Source organism: Cherax quadricarinatus, chromosome 55, assembly GCF_038502225.1.
Source record: "Cherax quadricarinatus isolate ZL_2023a chromosome 55, ASM3850222v1, whole genome shotgun sequence".
In the NCBI taxonomy this organism is placed as follows: Eukaryota; Metazoa; Arthropoda; class Malacostraca; order Decapoda; family Parastacidae; genus Cherax; species Cherax quadricarinatus.
The window spans coordinates 12218023-12238977 of NC_091346.1; the positions used below are offsets into that span (position 1 = coordinate 12218023).

The following is a 20955-nucleotide window of genomic DNA, read 5'->3' on the forward strand; positions in this document are numbered from 1 at the left end:
GGTGTTGGTGCAGGAACCTATACCTGGTCACACCCTAAAACCTAGATTTACGGGGCCTATGCAAATTGTAAGTAAACTATCTGATTTAAAATATACCACATTAATCAGATTAAAACATTTAATGCTCCAAATAAAATCCCAGTAATGACTCTGTCCTCTGTAGACGACCCTGACTCTTTGCACTCTATTCCTGATAATCAAGTAAAGCTTCCCAATTCTATCCTCCTCAAGGAACCTCGTCCTTTAATGGTGGGACTGTCTAAGAATCAAGTAATAAAGTTGGTAGAATTACCGACAATATGTAAAGTAAAAGGACACAAGTGAAACTAATGTGACATTTATTGTGGCAACGTTTCGCTCTCCAGGAGCTTTATCAAGCCATTACAAACAATACATGGACACAGAGGGTATATAAAGTCTCAGAGTGAGGTGCAATACTAGTGAGGTAACATTTCGATGTTCACTAGTGGTAGTAGTAGTAGTAGTAGTAGTATTGGTAGTGACAAAAGTAATACAATATGATAGAGCAATTAATTCGTAGAAGAGTAAAAGGATATAAAAGCTATTACTTGGGTAACATAAAAATAGGTTGGACAAATATAGTCTGGAAAGAGGCAGCTTGTTTCAGTGTTCACTCTCTGTAATGTGCTTTGTGTAGTATAACAGGAGAGACTATGTGATGGCAGGGTTTACTGTTTTCAGGAGGATTCTTGCTAAGACTTCGGAGATGGTGAAACTGCCGTTGTTTTGTTTAATTGTATTCGAAACAGCGATCAGTGCTGATTCGAGGCACTTGCATCTGCGGAAATTAGTTTCTTTGATCACTAATTGGGCGTCTCTGAATTTCATGAGATGATTGGTGGAATTTCGGTGTTGTACACAGGCGTTGTTCAAGTTATCGTTCCTACATGCGTAAATGTGTTCATTGAGGCGGGTGTCGAGGTTTCTTGCTGTTTCACCTACGTAAATCTTGTCACAGCCTCCACAGGGTATAGTGTAAACTCCTGCATTGACTGGTTCGTTGTGCTTGGATTGTGTCCTGGTTAGATCCTTTATTGAAGTGCTAGAAGCGACGGCGACTCTGGTGTTAGCTTGTGAAAGTACTTGTGAGACGTTCAGTGCAACCTGGCTGTTGGGAAGAATTATAACTTTGTTGGGAGTGGTGTTGATGCGTGCAGAATTAATGATCTGAAGAGCTCTTTTCTTGCAGTCTTTGATGAAAAAGGAAGGAAAGTGTAACTCAGTGAATGTTTGGTGAATATATGTACATTCCTCGTCAAGAAACTCAGGACTGCAAATTCGGTATGCTCTTAGGAAAAACTCGATGATGATGCCTGTTTTGGTCTTGGTATCTTGACTGGAATAGAAGTGTGTGAGATCATTTTTATTGGTGGGTTTCCGATCAACTTGAAATCATAGGTTGTTGTCTACTTTATGAATGAGGACGTCGAGGAAAGGTAGCTTGTCATAGGACTCTTCTTCTAGTGTAAACTGGATCGCCGGTTCAACTGCGTTGAGCCTTGCCTGAAGATCCCGTACATCAAAACGTTTTCGAGTTATTACGAGGACATCGTCCACGTAACGTAACCAAGTGACGCTTGAAGGGATGATGTTGGCGAAGTGTTCGGACTCTAGGTGTTCCATGTATAAGTTGGCTAGGACGGCACTGATTGGGGACCCCATTCCCATGCCGTAGGTTTGTTTGTAGAGCTTGTTATAGAAAGAAAAACAGTTGAAATTAACACAGAGTTCAATCAAGTCAACAAAATCTCCGGGAGGTAGAGGAAGATTAAGGTCCTGATTGACTTTACGTCGTAGAACCTCGATGGCTTTTTTGGTAGGTACTTTTGTGAAGAGGGAAGTCACATCCAAACTGCTTAGTTTCTTGTTACGGATGGAGAGGTTACGGATGCGGTTGAGAAGGTCGCCTGAGTGTTTAAGATGAGCGGGGCTGATGGTCCCCAGAAGGCAGGAAAGATGTTTGGCAAGAACTCCGGCTAGTTTGTGTGGAGCACTGCCTATTCCTGACGTGATTGGTCTGAGAGGAATATTGTGTTTATGGGTCTTGGGTAAACCATACATATGTGCTGGTTTAGGGTTGCTTGGTAACAAGTACAGAAGTTTCTTCCCTTCTCTAGTGCGTTTGAGTATTTGTCTGGTTTTGTATAGAAAATCTTTGGTGAGCGTCTCCCACTGTTGAGTGCTGATGGGTTCGTATGTAGATTGATCATTCAAAAGGTCCATCATTTTAGTGTTGTAGTCACTGGTGTTGAGTATGACGACTCCACCTCCTTTGTCGGCGGTGGTGACGATAATGTTGGGGTCGTTGGCGAGGTTCATAAGGGCAGTGATGTATCGTCTAGGAAGATTAGAAGAAGAAGGTTCACATAAAGCTGCAGTGAGAAGGCCCTGTATATAACCCTTCTGGAAGTTGCTCTCACTGTGTCTATGGTTCCTGGTAACAAGATTGAGTTGATAGTTAGGTTTGCGTATGCTGGTGGTAAATTTAAGTCCCAGACTCAGTGCTTGTTTTTCGTAATCGGTTAAGGTGCGTGACGATAAGATGTATTGTTTGTAATGGCTTGATAAAGCTCCTGGAGAGTGAAACGTTGCCACAATAAATGTCACATTAGTTGCACTTGTGTCCTTTTACTTTACAAGAATCAAGTAACAAGTTTAACTGCGCTTATGCAGTCTTACCTTGATATCTTTTCGGATGTTCCGAAAAAATGTAAACTAGGATATAATGATGTAGATGTTGGAAACTCTAAACCTATTAAACTCTCCCCCTACAGAGCTAATCCTGAAAAACAGAGGCTACTTCAGCAGGAGGTAGAATTTCTGTTAGAACATGGGTTAGTGGAGGAGTCATCTAGTCCATGGGCTTCACCATGCATCCTTGTTAAAAAAACTGATGTAGGTTTTCGTATGTGTACAGACTACCGTAAGGTGAATGAGGTCACTATTTCAGATGCTTACCCTCTGCCACGTTTGGATGGCGTAATCGAGTTCGTGGATAAGGCTACTTTTCTGTCTAACTCGACCTCCTTAAAGATTACTCTCAGGTACCTTTAACAGCTAAGGTGAAGGAAATTTCTGCCTTCGTAATTCCAGGAGGTCATTATCAATATACAGTAACCCCCCTTCAGAATGAAAAACTTGCTGGCATCATTCCAGAAACTGATCCATCAGGCTATTAAAGGTCTTGAAGGCATGGTTGTGTACCTAGATGACATTGTTGTTGTGTTGGATACTTGGGACCAACATATGTTTAGACTTAAAGCTCTCTTTCAGACATTTCAGAGTTTCCACTTAACTGTTAATTTATCTAAGTCATCCTTTGGCCAATCTACTTTTAGTTTTTTGGGCCGTGAAGGAGGTAGTGGCAAAGTGGCCCCTAAATGTGCTAAAATTCTTGCCATCAAAAACTATCCAGTACCTCATGATAGAAAATCTTTCCAACATTTCCTAGGTATGATAGGGTTTTATAGACGATTCCATAAGAATTTTGCATATGTGGTAGCCCACTTAACTTCACTTACCAGTCACAAAATCCATTTTCAGTGGACTCCAGAGTGTCAAGACGCTTTCACTAAAGCAAAGTGTATTCCTTGTATTGCACCCATTCTTCTGTCTCCTGAAGAAGATAGATTGCAGCCTGTGGCTTACTACTCAGCCATATATCACCCTCACCAGAGGGCCTACTCCACAATTGAAAAAGAAGCCCTCGTTCTGATACTGGCATTAGAGCATGTCGAGGTCTACATGGGTTAGTCATCTCAACTGGTTACAGTCTACAGTGACCATAACCCTCTGGTCTACCTCCTTGGTCTATTCCTTCTCCTGCATAGGGAGCATCTCTCTTTTTCCAGTTTGCATCTTCTCTTTTATTTTCTTAAAGGAATGTGCATTGAGCGTACTCAAATGCCATAGAGATAATTCTTTGTAGCCAACGGTTCTGATAGCTAGTTTCCAAAGTTTCCACTAGAGGGCAGGTCTCTAGGTAGGCATACCCAGACCTGCCTCACTCTCACTTGGCGACCAGGCATCCTAGAGTCAACAGCTCCACTCCTCTCTCCCTCGCAGGAATGGCCCTCTGGGTCGCCCAAGGAAAACACTGCCTGTGTACCACGAACCCAAATAAAATAAGGAGCCTCCAAAGGCTTATCATACATCCCCGCCTGCATACACACACAAAATGTACAATTGAAACAGGGTATCTTCCCAGCTTGTTTCATTTAGGACATGGCTGATTTGAAGCTACTGAATGTTTTTGTTACTGAAATCGAATTTGGTGAAGACACCCTCATAACTGTTCTTATGCTGATCAGGCGCCCTGCACATACATGTCTGTACTTCTATTATGTTATGATACTATTTTATTTCGTAACAGCTCATCACTGTTAGTGAAGACGAGGTCAAGTGTATTTTCCAGTCTTGTTGGCTCCACTATTTGCTGGCTTAAGGTGAATTTGTTGCAGAGATTTATTGGCTCGTGTGTCTGTGAATTTTCATCTCAGCTGCCTCCTGGGGCTATGTCTGCTATGTCTGGACAAATACCCATAAACAACAGAATACCTATGAACTTCATGATTTCTTCAGATTCGGTTACAAAAGTTGTATCCATATTTTTTTTTTTTTGTTTGGCATACATATTTGTTTGATATGTGATGTTATCTATCGTATTTTGAGTAAAAAACTTGCTAAAATAATCAAATGGACAACTAATTTCAAGAGGCTTTCATGTTCGTATACAGTCAAAGGGTCATTTTAGATGTCTTTGTTGTTCCAGTGTGTCTGAACTAGAGGAGTAAGCTCATCATGAAGATCTTCATCAGGGTACTCCTCGATTGCAATACTTTTCTTTTTCTGGGCTAATTTAGGCTTTTTGGAAGGTCTATCTTCCTCCTCCTCATCACTTGACACCTCTACATCCCGTGGCAAGTATTTATCACCATTGTTAAGCAATTCCAGGTCATCTGGCTCTTGATCTGAGTCACTTTCGCCCAAAACTCAGACATATTTGGACTTCTCTTTGGAGGGCTAACCATAAAACAATTTCTCATTGATCTGGAAGGACAATTAAAACGTTCTGTTCACATCCAAACCACTACCGAATTCATATATGCATTAGAAAAATTAATATAAATATTTATTTACTGAAATCGCTAATTTGAACTGCGGGCAGGGCCGTATATTTTCAGGCCTGGTTCTTCGCACTTTTTTCAACTGCATGGTGCACTCATATTATGCTTCACACAAACTTTACATATATATCAAAATATGGCTAAACTATTCATTTATGCACTAGACACAACAATCAGTACTTACCGACAATGCAGAGGGTAAAATCCAACAGTATATGAGTGTCACTCGATGAAAAAACTGCTCAGCGATGCCAAGCTAGAAGTGTTTACATTTTGGTCTCTCAACCAATGGAAAACGAGCAGATGGCATCACCACTTAGCTAGAGCGACTCATAGAAGGCTTGTGATTGGTCCAAACTAGAAAACGGGAACCCAGATGCGCAGGGGGAGTAGGATGACTTGCGCAAAAAAAACGCTTACACGCCTGTAAAAATATGGGCGTGCCTGATAAAGGGCCTTGCTATCTCTCAGGCACTGCATGTCAGCCTTGCAATAGATTCGCTATTGCATGTCAACCTTGCTATTGTATGTGTGTATCCTCTAGTCGTACTGTGCATTGCTTGTTGCATATATTACAAACAGCATGTTAAGTTGGGGTTAATGTCACTTGCATGAGTCAGACAATTGGTGTCTGAATTCACTCTATCAAATCTGCCCAAATTCTCTCTGCAGCATTCCTGGTGAATTGCTCGTTCTATAGGTATAGAGAATCAAAACACTCTTACTGCTGCGCAGCTTCGTAACATTATTCGTGCAAAGTTGAGAGCTGAAGCAACTATGGTACACTAAATTAACGTGTCTCCCACTACAGGAGTGGTTAATTGGAGATCTCTGCTCTGGTTCCTTTGTAATGAGAGAGACATAACACCTGAATGCTCAGACCAGCAGTCTCGTGAAGCAGCGGGTGCATTGGGTTTGTGTAAGGATCAGTCCACTTCATTGGTGCTTGAGTTAGCCAAACTCAGTCTTGAAACAACCAGGGAGCAGCAAGCATATGCTAGGGAGGAGTTTGAAAGAGAGAAGGAGAGGAGACAATTCAAGCAGAATGTAGATGACTTTAGTGTGCGAAAGACAGTATAGCTAGTTCCTCGTTTGGTTGAAGCCGAGCCTGCAAAATTTTTTGACGCATTTGAAAACCAGGCTCGAGCATTAAAGCGGCCTGAGGCGCACTGGGCAGCACTGGTGCATACAGCATTGTACAGTAAGGCACAGGAATTTACGTTTGTACTCACAAAGTTATGGGTCGAGTCACAGCTCCTGGCCCTGCCTTTTCACTGGTCGCTACTAGGTCACTTCCTGCTTCATAAGCTTTATCATACCTCTTCTTAAAGCTATGTATGGATCCTGCCTCCACTACATCAATTTCCAGATTATTACACTTCCGGACAACCCTATGACTGAAGAAATACTTCCTTACATCCCTGTGGTTCATCTGAGTCTTCGACTTCCAACTGTGACCCCTTGTTGCTGTGTCCCATCCCTTGAACATCCTGTCTCTGTCCAACTTGTCGATTCCTCTCAGTAATTTACATGTCGCTATCATATCCCCCCTATCTTTCCTGTCTTCCAGTGTCATCAGGTAGATTTCCCTTAACTTCTCCTCGTAGGACATACCCCTTACCTCCGGGACTAGTCTTGTTGCAAACCTTTGCACTTACTCTAGTTTCCTTACATGCTTGGCTAGGTGAGGGTTCCAAACTGGTGCTGCATACTCCAATATGGGCCTAACGTACACAGTGCCCGGTGTTATACTCACCCTAAGATCATTTTCCTTGAACGAGGTTTGTAGGCTCTGACCTACTCTGTACTCAGTCTGTGATCTTTTCCCTTCCCCAATCTTCATGATTTTGCACTTAGTGGGGTTGAACTCCAGGAGCCAGTTGCTGGTCCAGATCTTTCTGTAGCTCTGACTGGTCCTTATCCGATTGAATTCTTCTCATCAACTTCTCGTCTAGAAACAGGCACATTTCTGCGTCCATCATGTCGTTCACAAATACCAGAAACAGCATCGGTCCTCCTACTGATCCCTGTGGCACCCCGCTCATTATAGGCGCCCACTCTAACACCTCGCCACGTACCATGACTCTCTGTTGTCTTTCTGACAGGTATTCCCTGATCCACTGTAGTGCCTTCCTGTTATCCCTGCCAGGTCCTCCAGCTTTTGCACTAATCTCTTGTGTAGAACTGTGTTAAATGCCTTCTTACAGTCCAAGAAAATGCAATCTACCCACCCCTCTATCTCTCTCTTGTCTCACTACCGTCACCCTGTTATAGAACTCGAGTAGGTTTGTGATGCAGGACTTCCCGTCCCAAAAACCATGTTGGCTGTCATTGATCAGCTCATTCCTTTGTAGGTGCTCCAACACTCTTCTCCTGAAAATTTTCTCCATGACCTTGCATACTATACACATCAGTGACACTGGTCTGTAGTTTAATGCTTCATGTCTGTCTCCTTTTTAAATGTTTAAATGTGTTAAACAATGACGATTTTGGCAACTATCAAGTGGTGAAAAACCACGGTTCTTGGGATTTATCAGTGTATTCCCCTCCAAAAGTACAGGAAGGAATTCAAACTAGGTAAACAACACCTGGGTCAGTCTTATGTCGACTTTTTAAGGAAGCAGTCGAAAGCATTCAATAAGTGGTATAAGGCAACTGGCATCGCCATTTTCTCAGACCCTTTACAACTAATTTTGGTGGATAACCTGCTGGAAACTGCTGAACCAGAGGTTAGAATCTTTCTTGAAAATCATTTGTTGCCCACTACTTTGGAAGCAGCCATGTTCGCTGATACTTTTGAGACTAATCGCTTCTTGTCCGAGCAGTCTTATCTTTCTTCTCAACAGCCTGACATGAGCAGAGATCATCAAAGAAGAGTTCTTGACTAGAGGAAGAAGTGCCAGGACGAAGGTGAACGATGATGCCAAACAACTAAGTCACCTGGTGAACCACGTTATCCAACTCATGGTCAACCTGGTGAGCCATGTTATACTCAGGGTCAACCTACTCGTTCTCAACACGGTGAGCAATGCCGCCAGTATACAGACTGGTGCCAATCACAAAATCAGCAGAGAGCCACGGCAGTAGGTTTCTGTTGTCATAAACCCCAACCATTAGGGAAAATTACTAATCTCCCTAGCAAAATGAATCAGAAAGAAGTAGAATATGGAATGGCCCCATACTACAGTACTTGTCATATATCCCTTCAGGAGAGTTCAAAGAAAACAGAAGTAAGAACATATAGGGATACTGGGGCATATTGTTCCCCAACACAAGAGGAAGTACTCCCCCTCTCTGAACAAACGTCATTACACTCTTCAGTTCTTTTAGAAGCGTTTGGAGGAGCAGTATTTTCTGTCCCTTTACATAAAATATATGTGCGAAGTAAATATTACACTGGCTATTTGACTGTAGGTGTTTCTGATGGATTTCCTATGAAAGATGCCGTGTTATTACTGGGTACAAACATTGATTCTACTAATTGTCCAGAACCTATAATGACTAATTCTTCTCCAATGTTGGCCATAACTCAGGCAAAATCCCAAGGGATGTTTAATGAGAATGATAACTCATCCTTGGACCACTCTGATCTTGGACTAGTTAATTTGTTTTACGAGGAAAACTGGCTAGGGCTTTGTAAATTTGCTGAACAGACCCAGATCAAACCTTCCTATTCCAGGGGTGCAGGATTGCCAGATATCTGTTTCCATGCCCGAGGGACTATCCATTTGGGAACAACAGGGAAAAGAACCTTCCATGAATTTCACTTTTCTGGCAGCCACAGGTGAATCCTCCTCTGATCACCCAGTCAAATATAAAATTAAAAAAGACTTCGTAATCTGCACTGAGATTGGTAAGGAGGTAGAGGGAAGGAAAAAACCAGATAGGTAGTTTCTAAAAAGTTTAGATCACAAATATTAAATATAGCTCATAACTCTTCATTAGGAGGCCACTTAGGAATTACTAAAACCATGTATAGAATACTAAAAGAATTTGTTTGGCCAAATCTAAGGGAAGATGTGAAAAATCATATCCAATGTTGTAGAGAATGTCAGCAAGTAGGGAAACCTGGACACGCCATTAAACCTGTACCTCTCCATCCCATACCTGCAGATGGTGAATCTTTTGCAGAGTTAATCATAAATTGTGTAGGTCCATAACCCAAGTCTAAGTCTGGGAATCAGTATTTATTCACTATTAAGGACAAAGTTATTAGATATCCAGAGGCAATCCCAATGCGCAGTATCAGAACCAAAGCCATTCTTAAGGCCTTAACTATGTTTATCTCCTGCTTTGGCATTCCTAAGTCTATTCAGAGTGATCAAGATACTAATTTTACTGCCAAAGGATTTAGGTAAGCATTAACTAGGCTAGGAATAATTCATAAATTATCCACTGCCTATCATCCTCAGTCCCAAGGCACCTTGGAAAGATTTCATCAGATATTAAGAACCGTGATGAGAACTTTTTTCTTGCATTTTCCTACAGACTTGGATGAATCACTTCCTCTGTTGCAGTTCGCAATGAGAGAAACTCTGCAGGAGTCCACAGAGTACAGTACATTTGAGCTGATCTTTGGGCACAACGTACGAGGTCATCTTCGGGTGCTCAAGGAAGAATGAATGGGAGAAGACGCCTGCATAACACTCTACAACCTTTATTCAAGGTTGCAGGTGGCACGTCAGTTGTCTAAGGCTAACTTAAAAGCAGCTCAAAATACTATGAAACAGAGGTATAAAAGAAACTCAAAGTTTCGTTCCTGCCATCCAGGAGACAAGGTGTTGGTGCAGGAACCTATACCTGGTCACACCCTAAAACCTAGATTTACGGGGCCTATGCAAATTGTAAGTAAACTATCTGATTTAAAATATACCACATTAATCAGATTAAAACATTTAATGCTCCAAATAAAATCCCAGTAATGACTCTGTCCTCTGTAGACGACCCTGACTCTTTGCACTCTATTCCTGATAATCGAGTAAAGCTTCCCAATTCTGTCCTCCTCAAGGAACCTCGTCCTTTAATGGTGGGACTGTCTAAGAATCAAGTAATAAAGTTGGTAGAATTACCGACAATATGTAAAGTAAAAGGACACAAGTGCAACTAATGTGACATTTATTGTGGCAACGTTTCACTCTCCAGGAGCTTTATCAAGCCATTACAAACAATACATGGACACAGAGGGTATATAAAGGCTCAGAGTGAGGTGCAATACTAGTGAGGTAACATTTCGATGTTCACTAGTGGTAGTAGTAGTAGTAGTAGTAGTATTGGTAGTGACAAAAGTAATACAATATGATAGAGCAATTAATTCGTACAAGAGTAAAAGGATATAAAAGCTATTACTTGGGTAACATAAAAATAGGTTGGACAAATATAGACTGGAAAGAGGCAGCTTGTTTCAGTGTTCACTCTCTGTAATGTGCTTTGAGTAGTATAACAGGAGACACTATGTGATGGAAGGGTTTACTGTTTTCAGGAGGATTCTTGTGGAAATTAGTTTCTTTGATCACTAATTGGGCGTCTCTGAATTTCATGAGATGATTGGTGGAATTTCGGTGTTGTACACAGGCGTTGTTCAAGTTATCGTTCCTACATGCGTAAATGAGTTCATTGAGGCGGGAGTCGAGGTTTCTTGCTGTTTCACCTACGTAAATTTTGCCACAGCCTCTACAGGGTATAGTGTAAACTCCTGCATTGACTGGTTCGTGGTGCTTGGATTGTGTCCTGGTTAGATCCTTTATTGAAGTGCTAGAAGCGATGGCGACTCTGGTGTTATCTTGTGAAAGTACTTGTGAGACGTTCAGTGCAACCTGGCTGTTAGGAAGAATTATAACTTTGTTGGGAGTGGTGTTGATGCGTGGAGAATTAATGATCTGAAGAGCTCTTTTCTCGCCGTCTTTGATGAAAAAAAGAAGGAAATTGTAACTCAGTGAATGTTTGGTGAATATATGTACATTCCTCGTCAAGAAACTCAGGACTGCAAATTCGGTATGCTCTTAGTTAAAACCCGATGATGATGCCCCTTTTGGTCTTGGTATCTTGACTGGAATAGACGTGTGTGAGATCATTTTTATTCGTGGGTTTCCGATAAACTTGAAATCTTAGGTTGTTGTCTACTATGTGAATGAGGACGTCGAGGAAAGGTAGCTTGTCATTGGACTCTTCTTCTAGTGTAAACTGGATCGCCGGTTCAACTGCGTTGAGCCTTGCCTGAAGATCCCGTACATCAAAACGTTTTGGAGTTATTACGAGGACATCGTCCACGTAACGTAACCAAGTGACGCTTGAAGGGATGATGTTGGCGAAGTGTTCGGACTCTAGGTGTTCCATGTATAAGTTGGCTAGGACGGCACTTATGGGGGACCCCATTCCCATGCCGTAGGTTTGTTTGTAGAGCTTGTTATAGAAAGAAAAACAGTTGAAATTAACACAGAGTTCAATCAAGTCAACAAAATCTCCGGGAGGTAGAGGAAGATTAAGGTCCTGATTGACTTTACGTCGGAGAACCTCGATGGCTTTTTTGGTAGGTACTTTTGTGAAGAGGGAAGTCACATCCAAACTGCTTAGTTTCTTGTTACGGATGGAGAGGTTACGGATGCGGTTGAGAAGGTCGCCTGAGTGTTTAAGATGAGCGGGGCTGATGGTCCCCAGAAGGCAGGAAAGACGTTTGGCAAGAACTCCGGCTAGTTTGTGTGGAGCACTGCCTATTCCTGACGTGATTGGTCTGAGAGGAATATTGTGTTTATGGGTCTTGGGTAAACCATACATATGTGCTGGTTTAGGGTTGCTTTGTAACAAGTACACAAGTTTCTTCCCTTCTCTAGTGCGTTTGAGTATTTGTCTGGTTTTGTATAGAAAATCTTTGGTGAGCGTCTCCCACTGTTGAGTGCTGATGGGTTCGTATGTAGATTGATCATTCAAAAGGTCCATCATTTTAGTGTTGTAGTCACTGGTGTTGAGTATGACGACTCCACCTCCTTTGTCGGCGGTGGTGACGATAATGTTGGGGTCGTTGGCGAGGTTCATAAGGGCAGTGATGTATCGTCTAGGAAGATTAGAAGAAGGTTCACATAAAGCTGCAGTGAGAAGGCCCTGTATATAACCCTTCTGGAAGTTGCTCTCACTGTGTCTATGGTTCCTGGTAACAAGATTGAGTTGATAGTTAGGTTTGCGTATGCTGGTGGTAAATTTAAGTCCCAGACTCAGTGCTTGTTTTTCGTAATCGGTTAAGGTGCGTGACGATAAGATGTATTGTTTGTAATGGCTTGATAAAGCTCCTGGAGAGCGAAACGTTGCCACAATAAATGTCACATTAGTTGCACTTGTGTCCTTTTACTTTACAAGAATCAAGTAACAAGTTTAACTACGCTTATGCAGTCTTACCTTGATATCTTTTCGGATGTTCCAAAAAAATGTAAACTAGGATATAATGATGTAGATGTTGGAAACTCTAAACCTATTAAACTCTCCCCCTACAGAGCTAATCCTGAAAAACAGAGGCTACTTCAGCAGGAGGTAGAATTTCTGTTAGAACATGGGTTAGTGGAGGAGTCATCTAGTCCATGGGCTTCACCATGCATCCTTGTTAAAAAAGCTGATGTAGGTTTTCGTATGTGTACAGACTACCGTAAGGTGAATGAGGTCACTATTTCAGATGCTTACCCTCTGCCACGTTTGGATGGCGTAATCGAGTTCGTGGATAAGGCTACTTTTCTGTCCAACTCGACCTCCTTAAAGATTACTTTCAGGTACCTTTAACAGCTAAGGTGAAGGAAATTTCTGCCTTCGTAATTCCAGGTCATTGTCAATATACAGTAACCCCCCTTCAGAATGAAAACTTCATTCCAGAAACATTCCAGAAACTGATCCATCAGGCTATTAAAGGTCTTAAAGGCATGGTTGTGTACCTAGATGACATTGTTGTTGTGTTGGATACTTGGGACCAACATATGTTTAGACTTAAAGCTCTCTTTCAGACATTTCAGAGTTTCCACTTAAGTGTTAATTTATCTAAGTCATCCTTTGGCCAATCTACTTTTAGTTTTTTGGGCCGTGAAGGAGGTAGTGGCAAAGTGGCCCCTAAATGTGCTAAAATTCTTGCCATTAAAAATTATCCAGTACCTCATGATAGAAAATCCTTCCAACATTTCCTAAGTATGATAGGGTTTCATAGACGATTCCATAAGAATTTTGCATATGTGGTAGCCCACTTAACTTCACTTACCAGTCACAAAATCCATTTTCAGTGGACTCCAGAGTGTCAAGACGCTTTCACTAAAGCAAAGTGTATTCCTTGTATTGCACCCATTCTTCTGTCTCCTGAAGAAGATAGATTGCAGCCTGTGGCTTACTACTCAGCCATATATCACCCTCACCAGAGGGCCTACTCCACAATTGAAAAAGAAGCCCTCGTTCTGATACTGGCATTAGAGCATGTCGAGGTCTACATGGGTTAGTCATCTCAACTGGTTACAGTCTACAGTGACCATAACCCTCTGGTCTACCTCCTTGGTCTATTCCTTCTCCTGCATAGGGAGCATCTCTCTTTTTCCAGTTTGCATCTTCTCTTTTATTTTCTTAAAGGAATGTGCATTGAGCGTACTCAAATGCCATAGAGATAATTCTTTGTAGCCAACGGTTCTGATAGCTAGTTTCCAAAGTTTCCACTAGAGGGCAGGTCTCTAGGTAGGCATACCCAGACCTGCCTCACTCTCACTTGGCGACCAGGCATCCTAGAGTCAACAGCTCCACTCCTCTCTCCCTCGCAGGAATGGCCCTCTGGGTCGCCCAAGGAAAACACTGCCTGTGTACCACGAACCCAAATAAAATAAGGAGCCTCCAAAGGCTTATCATACATCCCCGCCTGCATACACACACAAAATGTACAATTGAAACAGGGTATCTTCCCAGCTTGTTTCATTTAGGACATGGCTGATTTGAAGCTACTGAATGTTTTTGTTACTGAAATCGAATTTGGTGAAGACACCCTCATAACTGTTCTTATGCTGATCAGGCGCCCTGCACATACATGTCTGTACTTCTATTATGTTATGATACTATTTTATTTCGTAACAGCTCATCACTGTTAGTGAAGACGAGGTCAAGTGTATTTTCCAGTCTTGTTGGCTCCACTATTTGCTGGCTTAAGGTGAATTTGTTGCAGAGATTTATTGGCTCGTGTGTCTGTGAATTTTCATCTCAGCTGCCTCCTGGGGCTATGTCTGCTATAGTATTATTTGCTACGTTCCTCCATTTTAGGCGTTTTAGCTGAAATCACCTAGCAGCAATATGTTTGGGGCAGGAGTTGGGAGATTTTCCAGTCAGTGGTCAATTTTCAAAAACTGTTCATGGAAATGATGGGAACTTACATCTGGAGGTTTTGTATACAACCACAAAGACAAGATTTTGGTTTTTCAATCTTTACTCCCAAAGCTTTAACTACATCATTTGTGATGTTTAGTAGTTCTGAGCAAATGAGCGACTCCGTGACGTACAGGTAAACCTTTCCATCCCCTCTGGTTGCCTGTTTAGTCTGTCGCATCTGAATAAGTTATAACCTGGGATACATATTTCGTTGTCAAAGCGATCCTTTAAGTGGGTCTCTGTGAAACCCAAAGAAGCTGAATGAAAATTTGGTTTTGCCATAAACCTGCGGAAATCGATCTGGGCATAATGAAGAAATATATATCACAGTTTTATTGCAAAATTAAATATATTTAAGTTGAGCAATGATACAAATAACAGAATTTAGCTAGAAATTTTTTTCAATTTTTGGGTTGTAAGGTGAGATTTCTAAGTTAGTTTTGGATTAAAAATCAAAATCATTGTATCATTGTCAATAAAAAAAGGGAGTTCGGCCAATCCAGCATATTTGGCTATATATATATATATATATATATATATATATATATATATATATATATATATATATATATATATATATATATATATATATATATATATATATATATATATATATATATATATATATATATTTATATATAAGGAATTCGCAAGAGCAGCCGAAATATACACAAACACTGATCTCTGGCCGAAGGAGACTCGAACCTACGAACCTTGGAACAAGGTATGCAGTGCCTTACCATTCTCACCACACTGGACCAATACCTTGGTGTCCAGCTTGCTCTATACGTTTGATCCAAGGCAGCCAACTTTCAGGGAGAAGGCTTACAGCTTTTCATCTCATCCCCAGCCTTACTAGAGATTTTAACAATGCAAGGATTTCTAAAAGCTGTAAGCCTTCTCCCTGAAAGCTGGCTGCCTTGGATTAAACGTCTAGCTCAAGCTGGATGCCAAGGTATTGGTCCAGTGCGATGAGAATGGTAATGGACTGCATACCTTGTTCCAAGGTTCGTAGGTTCGAGTCTCCTTCTGCCAGAGATCAGTGTTTGTGTATATTTAGCCTGCTCTTGTGAATTCTGTGCATTGTTAAAATCTCTAGTAAGGCTGATGCATGCAGAGGATGAGATGAAAAGCTGTAAACCTTCTCCCTGAAAGCTGGCTGCCTTGGATCAAACGTCTAGCGCAAGCTGGACGCCAAGGTATTGGTCCAGTGTGGTGAGAATGGTAAGGCACTGCGTACTTTGTTCCAAGGTTCGTAGGTTCGAGTCTCCTTCGACAAGAGATCAGTGTTTATATATATATATATATATATATATATATATATATATATATATATATATATATATATCATTTATATTTTATTAACACATTGGCCGTTTACCACCAAGGCAGGGTGATCCGAAAAAGAAAATCTTTCACCATTATTCATTCTATCACTGTCTTGCCAGAGGCGCATTTACACTACAGTCATAAAACTGCAACATTAACACCCCTCCTTCAGAGTTCAGACACTGTACTTCCATGTCCAGGACTCATGTCCGGCCTGCCGGTTTCCCTGAATCCCTTCATAAATGTTACCTTGCTTACACTCCAACAGCATGTCATGTTTTAAAAACCATTTGTCTCCAGTCACTCTTATGTAACATGCTCACGCATGCATGCTGAAAGTCCAAGCCCCTCTCACACAGAACTTCCATTACCCCCTCCCTCCAGCCTTTCATAGGCCGGCCTCTACCCCGCCTTCCCTCCATTACAGATTTATACACTCGATGTCATTCTATTTTACTCCACCCTCTATATGTCTAAACCACTTCAACAACACCTCAGCCCTCAGGATAATAGTTTTGGTAATTCCACACCTCCTCCTAATTTCCTAACTACGAATTCTCTGCATTATATTCACACCACACATTGCTCTCAGACATGACATCTCCACTGCCTTCAGCCTTCTCCTTGTCGCAACATTCACCACCAAAGTTTCACACCCATATAGGAGCAATGGTATAACTATACTCTCATACATTCCACTTTTTTCTTCCATGGAGAAAGTTTTTTTGTCTCCACAGACTCCTAAGTGTACCACTCACCTTTTCCCTTAACCATTTCTATGATTCACCTCATCTTTCATAGACCCATCTGCTGACACGTCCACTCCTAAATATCTGAATACATTCACCTACTCCATACTCTCTCCCTCCAATCTGATATCCAACCATTTGTTACCTAATTTTTTTTAACCTCATCACCTTACTATTTCCTATGTTAACTTTTAATTTTCTTCTTTTACATACCCTACCAAACTCATCCATCAACCTCTGCAACTTCTCTTCAGAATTTCCCAGAATCAGAGTGTCATCAGGAAAGAGCAATTTTGTGTTATTATTATAATAAAAAAGAAGCGCTAAACCACAAGTGCTATACAGTGCTGCAGGGCAGGGAAGGATGTGAGGGTATCAGGTAGCAAGAGAGAGAGGGATGATTGTTAGGTTATGGAGTACAGCGGTGCAGTGGATAGTGCAGGGGTAAAGGTAGCAAGAGGGAGAGGGATGATTGGTAGGTTATGGAGTACAGCGGTGCAGTGGATAGTGCAGGGGTAAAGGTAGCAAGAAACTGAGGTAGAAAGGACTGAGAGGAGTGCTAAAGGTATCATCATCAGAGTTTGTGGAGTAAATCAGTTGCTGTCAAAAACTCAATGAGAGAGTCCGGGTAAAAGGAGGGTCCATCAGCAAGAAGGGAAGGTAAAGACAGAGCAGCAGAGCGGAGACGACGCTGGAGGTAAATTCTGTGTGCTCGTTGATAGAATGAACAGTCCAACAGAATGTGGCTAACAGATACCGGAACCTGACTGTTCACAGACAGGAACAGCGTGCCTCTCCATGAGATACCCATGATTAAGACAAGTGTGGCCGATGCGAAAACGGGAGAAAGTAGTCTCCAAACCTCGACATAGATGATGAGAAGACGGCAAGTAACCTATACATGAATGAATAGAATGAAGTTTGTTACAGAGCAGATCAGCCCAACGTTGTTGCCAATGGGTGCAAAGGTGGCTAGCAATTACAGCAAAATAGTCTGTGAATGGAACACCTCTACATGAAACTGGGGGGGTCATGCTGACTGCACAGCAGTGTCTGCCTGTTCATTGCCCTTTATGTCAACATGACCAGGGACCTAACCAAAAAAAAACAATGTCTTTGTGCTTGGTAAGGATGTGGCATAACCAAAGTTGGATACAGAGAACTAGGGTGGTGAGGTGTATCAAATTTTCATGTAGCCTGTAAAGCACTAAGAGAGTCTGAAACAATCACAAATTATGACACAGGCATAGATGCAATATGGATAAGTGCTGCAAGACTGGCATACAATTCAACAGTAAAGATGCTAGCCGGGGATAGTAAATGCCCTCGCATGACACTGTCCGGAAACACTGCTGCGAATCTGACACCGTCAGAAAACTTAGAACCATCTGTGTACACTGCGATGGCATGAGAATGAGAGCCGAAGTAGTCAACAAAAAGACAGTGGGAAGTTACTGTAGGCAGTTGGGCTTTCGTGCATGGCTGAGAGAATGAACAGACACGAACAGCTGGAACTTCAAAAGGGGGTAGGGAAAAGTGAGATGCAACATGAACATAGAAAGGTGGTAACTGAAGGGAAGACAAGAGTGAATGTAGGCGAAGAGAAAAGGGACAGAGTAAACAGGGGCGACAAACAAATAATGTCTACTAACATCAGCGACTATTCTATATATGGAAGGATAGTGGAGATCATGAGAGCGAATATAATAGCGAAGGCAATGAGCATCACGGCGATTAGACAAGGATGAAATATTTGCTTCTGCATAGAGACTCTCAACAGATGAATGGATGGGATTAAGGCTAGAGAGAATATTAGGAGAGGCCGCTGAATAGATCTGGTCACCATAATTGAGTTTCGATAAAATTAGAGCTGATTGTAGGCGAAGGTACAATGGATGATCAGAGATGACAGAATGTCCAGTGAAAGTAATTTGGTGAGTTTTAGTACTGGAAAATTTAAACCCATGCGTGGTGACCCAATTGGAAACACAGTTCACCGAATGCTGGAGAGAAATATTGGAAGGAAGAAGAGAGGCCAAATCATTTATAGAAAAGAGAAAAAGTGTTGTGCTCAGAACACATCCCTGAACACAACCCGCAGAACAGGAGCCAGGTCACGAGAGTATTTACTACTCAGTTTCCGTACTTTTTTCTAAACTGCACTCATAGAGGAAGCAGAGGTGATGGTGGAAACATAATCTCACCAGCAAGTGCGCTTAGCATCACGGACAACACGGCGAGCGACCTCTCGCTTCTGCTTAAAATCAAGAAGTCTCTCTGTGGTTCTATTGTACCAGTATCTGCCCCACGCAGTGCGTTTCAAATGTGCTGCCCGATCACAAGCAGGAGACCACAAAGGCATACATTTCTGAGAATGCCTGCCTGAGGTTTGGGGTATAGAATGAGAAGCTGAAGTTAAAACCGAGGTCGAAAAGAGGTGTTAAAGCTCATCAATGGAGGACGAAGAAGGAACCTCACTAAAAGCAGTTAGTTGAGAGTAAAGGTCCCAATTTGCTCGATCAAATTGCCAGTGTGGACTACGAAGAGGTGGTGAATATGAAGGAGAAGTAAGAATGATTGGAAAATGATCGCTGTCATGTAAGTCCGGGAGGACAGACCAGGGAAAATCTAGTACAGTGGAGGAAGAGCAGACCGAGAGATCGATGCAAGAGAGAGTATGAGTACGAGGATCAAAATGGGTGGGAGTACCTGTATTTAAAACATGGACGGGGTGAGAAGCAAGAAAGCCTCTAACTGAATGCCACGAGAGTCATAGTGAGACCCCTCCCCAGAGGAAATGGGGGGTCTAACTGTAACAGAAGTGGTGGCGGTAAGGACGAAACAAGAAAAGCAACATCTGGGATAGATAATGCCCGAGAAGGAGAGAGATACAAAGAACAGATTGTATACCACTTATTCAAGTGGATACAGGCTGCAGTGTAATGCAGCAAAATGTGATCAAATAGCTGACAGTAGGGAATATCATTGAGTGCGTGTAAGAAGGGCACTTTCATTAAAAGTTCCATCAGGAAAAGGATCCAAAGAATACAATAAATCATAGCCTGAGATGGGATGGATAACAGTGGAGTGCAATATTGGTTCCTGTAAGCAAACACCAACAGAGAAAAACTGGGAGAGCAACATCTGAAGCTCACCCCGATTACCTCTGAGGCCACGGACATTCCACTGTAAATAGGCCATGATTGGTAATGAGAAAGATACAAGAAATCTGCAGGCAAAGGTATCCATGGATAAGAGGGGTTAGAAAAGTCCACATGTGGCAGCAGTGGAAAACGTTCAAGCAGCGAAGGAATGGGATGCTGCAAAGATAGTAGTTGCACAGATGGAGGGAAGGGAAGAGGAGGAACAGGAAGTGGATCAGTGTCCATTGATGGTCTTGTCTCTTCAATATATTCCGAGATAGCTTCAGGTGTTTTGGAAGACAAAGACGTTGTATAGGAGACAATATTGGAGATGGAAGGAGGAGGGTAAGTAAAGACTGGGACAGCAATGGACTGTACCAAAGTAGGGGGGGACGAAACGGCAGAAAGCACTGGAGAAGAAGTGTGGAGGGGACAGAAGAGGAAGAAACCAGGGAGGGGGCAGAAGAGGAAGAAACTTGGGAGGGGACAGGGGAGGAAGGTACAGTACGAGGAGGAGGGTGAACCTCCACACTTGTAACAGAGCCAGTGAGAGGTGAAGAACCAGGTACAGAGACTGAAAAGGTAAAATGTGGAGGTAGAAGAAGGGAAGGAGGGGTTAAAGGAGATTTGAGCAATGGGGATTTTTGGACTGCTGAGAAATAGAGGGGTGATGGGAAGGAGGTGTTGTACGAGGTCTTGTCGATACTGGAGCTTGTGAGGGAGAACAAGAACAGACTGAGGTGTTGAGGTAGGGACTTCTAAGTCCAGGACAGCAAAAGAAATAGAGACAAGAGTGACTATGGAAGGGGTAACCACAGAGGAGGCTGCAGAAGATGGGACCCCAGAGGTGGAGGTGCATTGAGAAACACGAGAATAAGAACTATGGGTAGTCTCCCTTGGAGGCGTAGGTGAGAAACTGCCATAGCATAGGGAAACCTTCTGCCTCTTTGAGGTAACGAATTTCTCGCTCATTTAAGTAAACTTGGCAATGACGAGAGTAAGATGGGTGAGCCTCATGACAATTAAGGCAAGAGGTAGGTAGACTACAAGACATATTGGAATGGTCAGTGGTACCACAGACTGGGCATTCGGCTATAGATCAGTAATTTTCAGTGGGTGACCAAAATGCCAGCAGTTTCTACACTGTTGCAGTGTAGGGATCACCTTTCAAACTTGTAAATGATGACCTTCTATATAAACAGAGGATGGGAGTTCATGGCA

At 42.2% G+C, this 20955-nt stretch overlaps 1 protein-coding gene across 1 annotated transcript; it reads right to left on the bottom strand.

Annotated features, from left to right (window-relative positions):
- Nucleotides 1-353: 353 nt before the first annotated feature.
- Nucleotides 354-5423, bottom strand: LOC138854334 (uncharacterized). Its single transcript, XM_070096823.1, has 2 exons — nucleotides 5332-5423; nucleotides 354-5070 (listed from the first exon to the last, which is right to left on the bottom strand). Exon 2 carries the CDS (start codon nucleotides 2338-2340, stop codon nucleotides 1414-1416), a length of 927 nt encoding a protein of 308 aa, XP_069952924.1. The 5' UTR covers nucleotides 2341-5070; nucleotides 5332-5423; the 3' UTR covers nucleotides 354-1413.
- Nucleotides 5424-20955: the final 15532 nt, after the last annotated feature.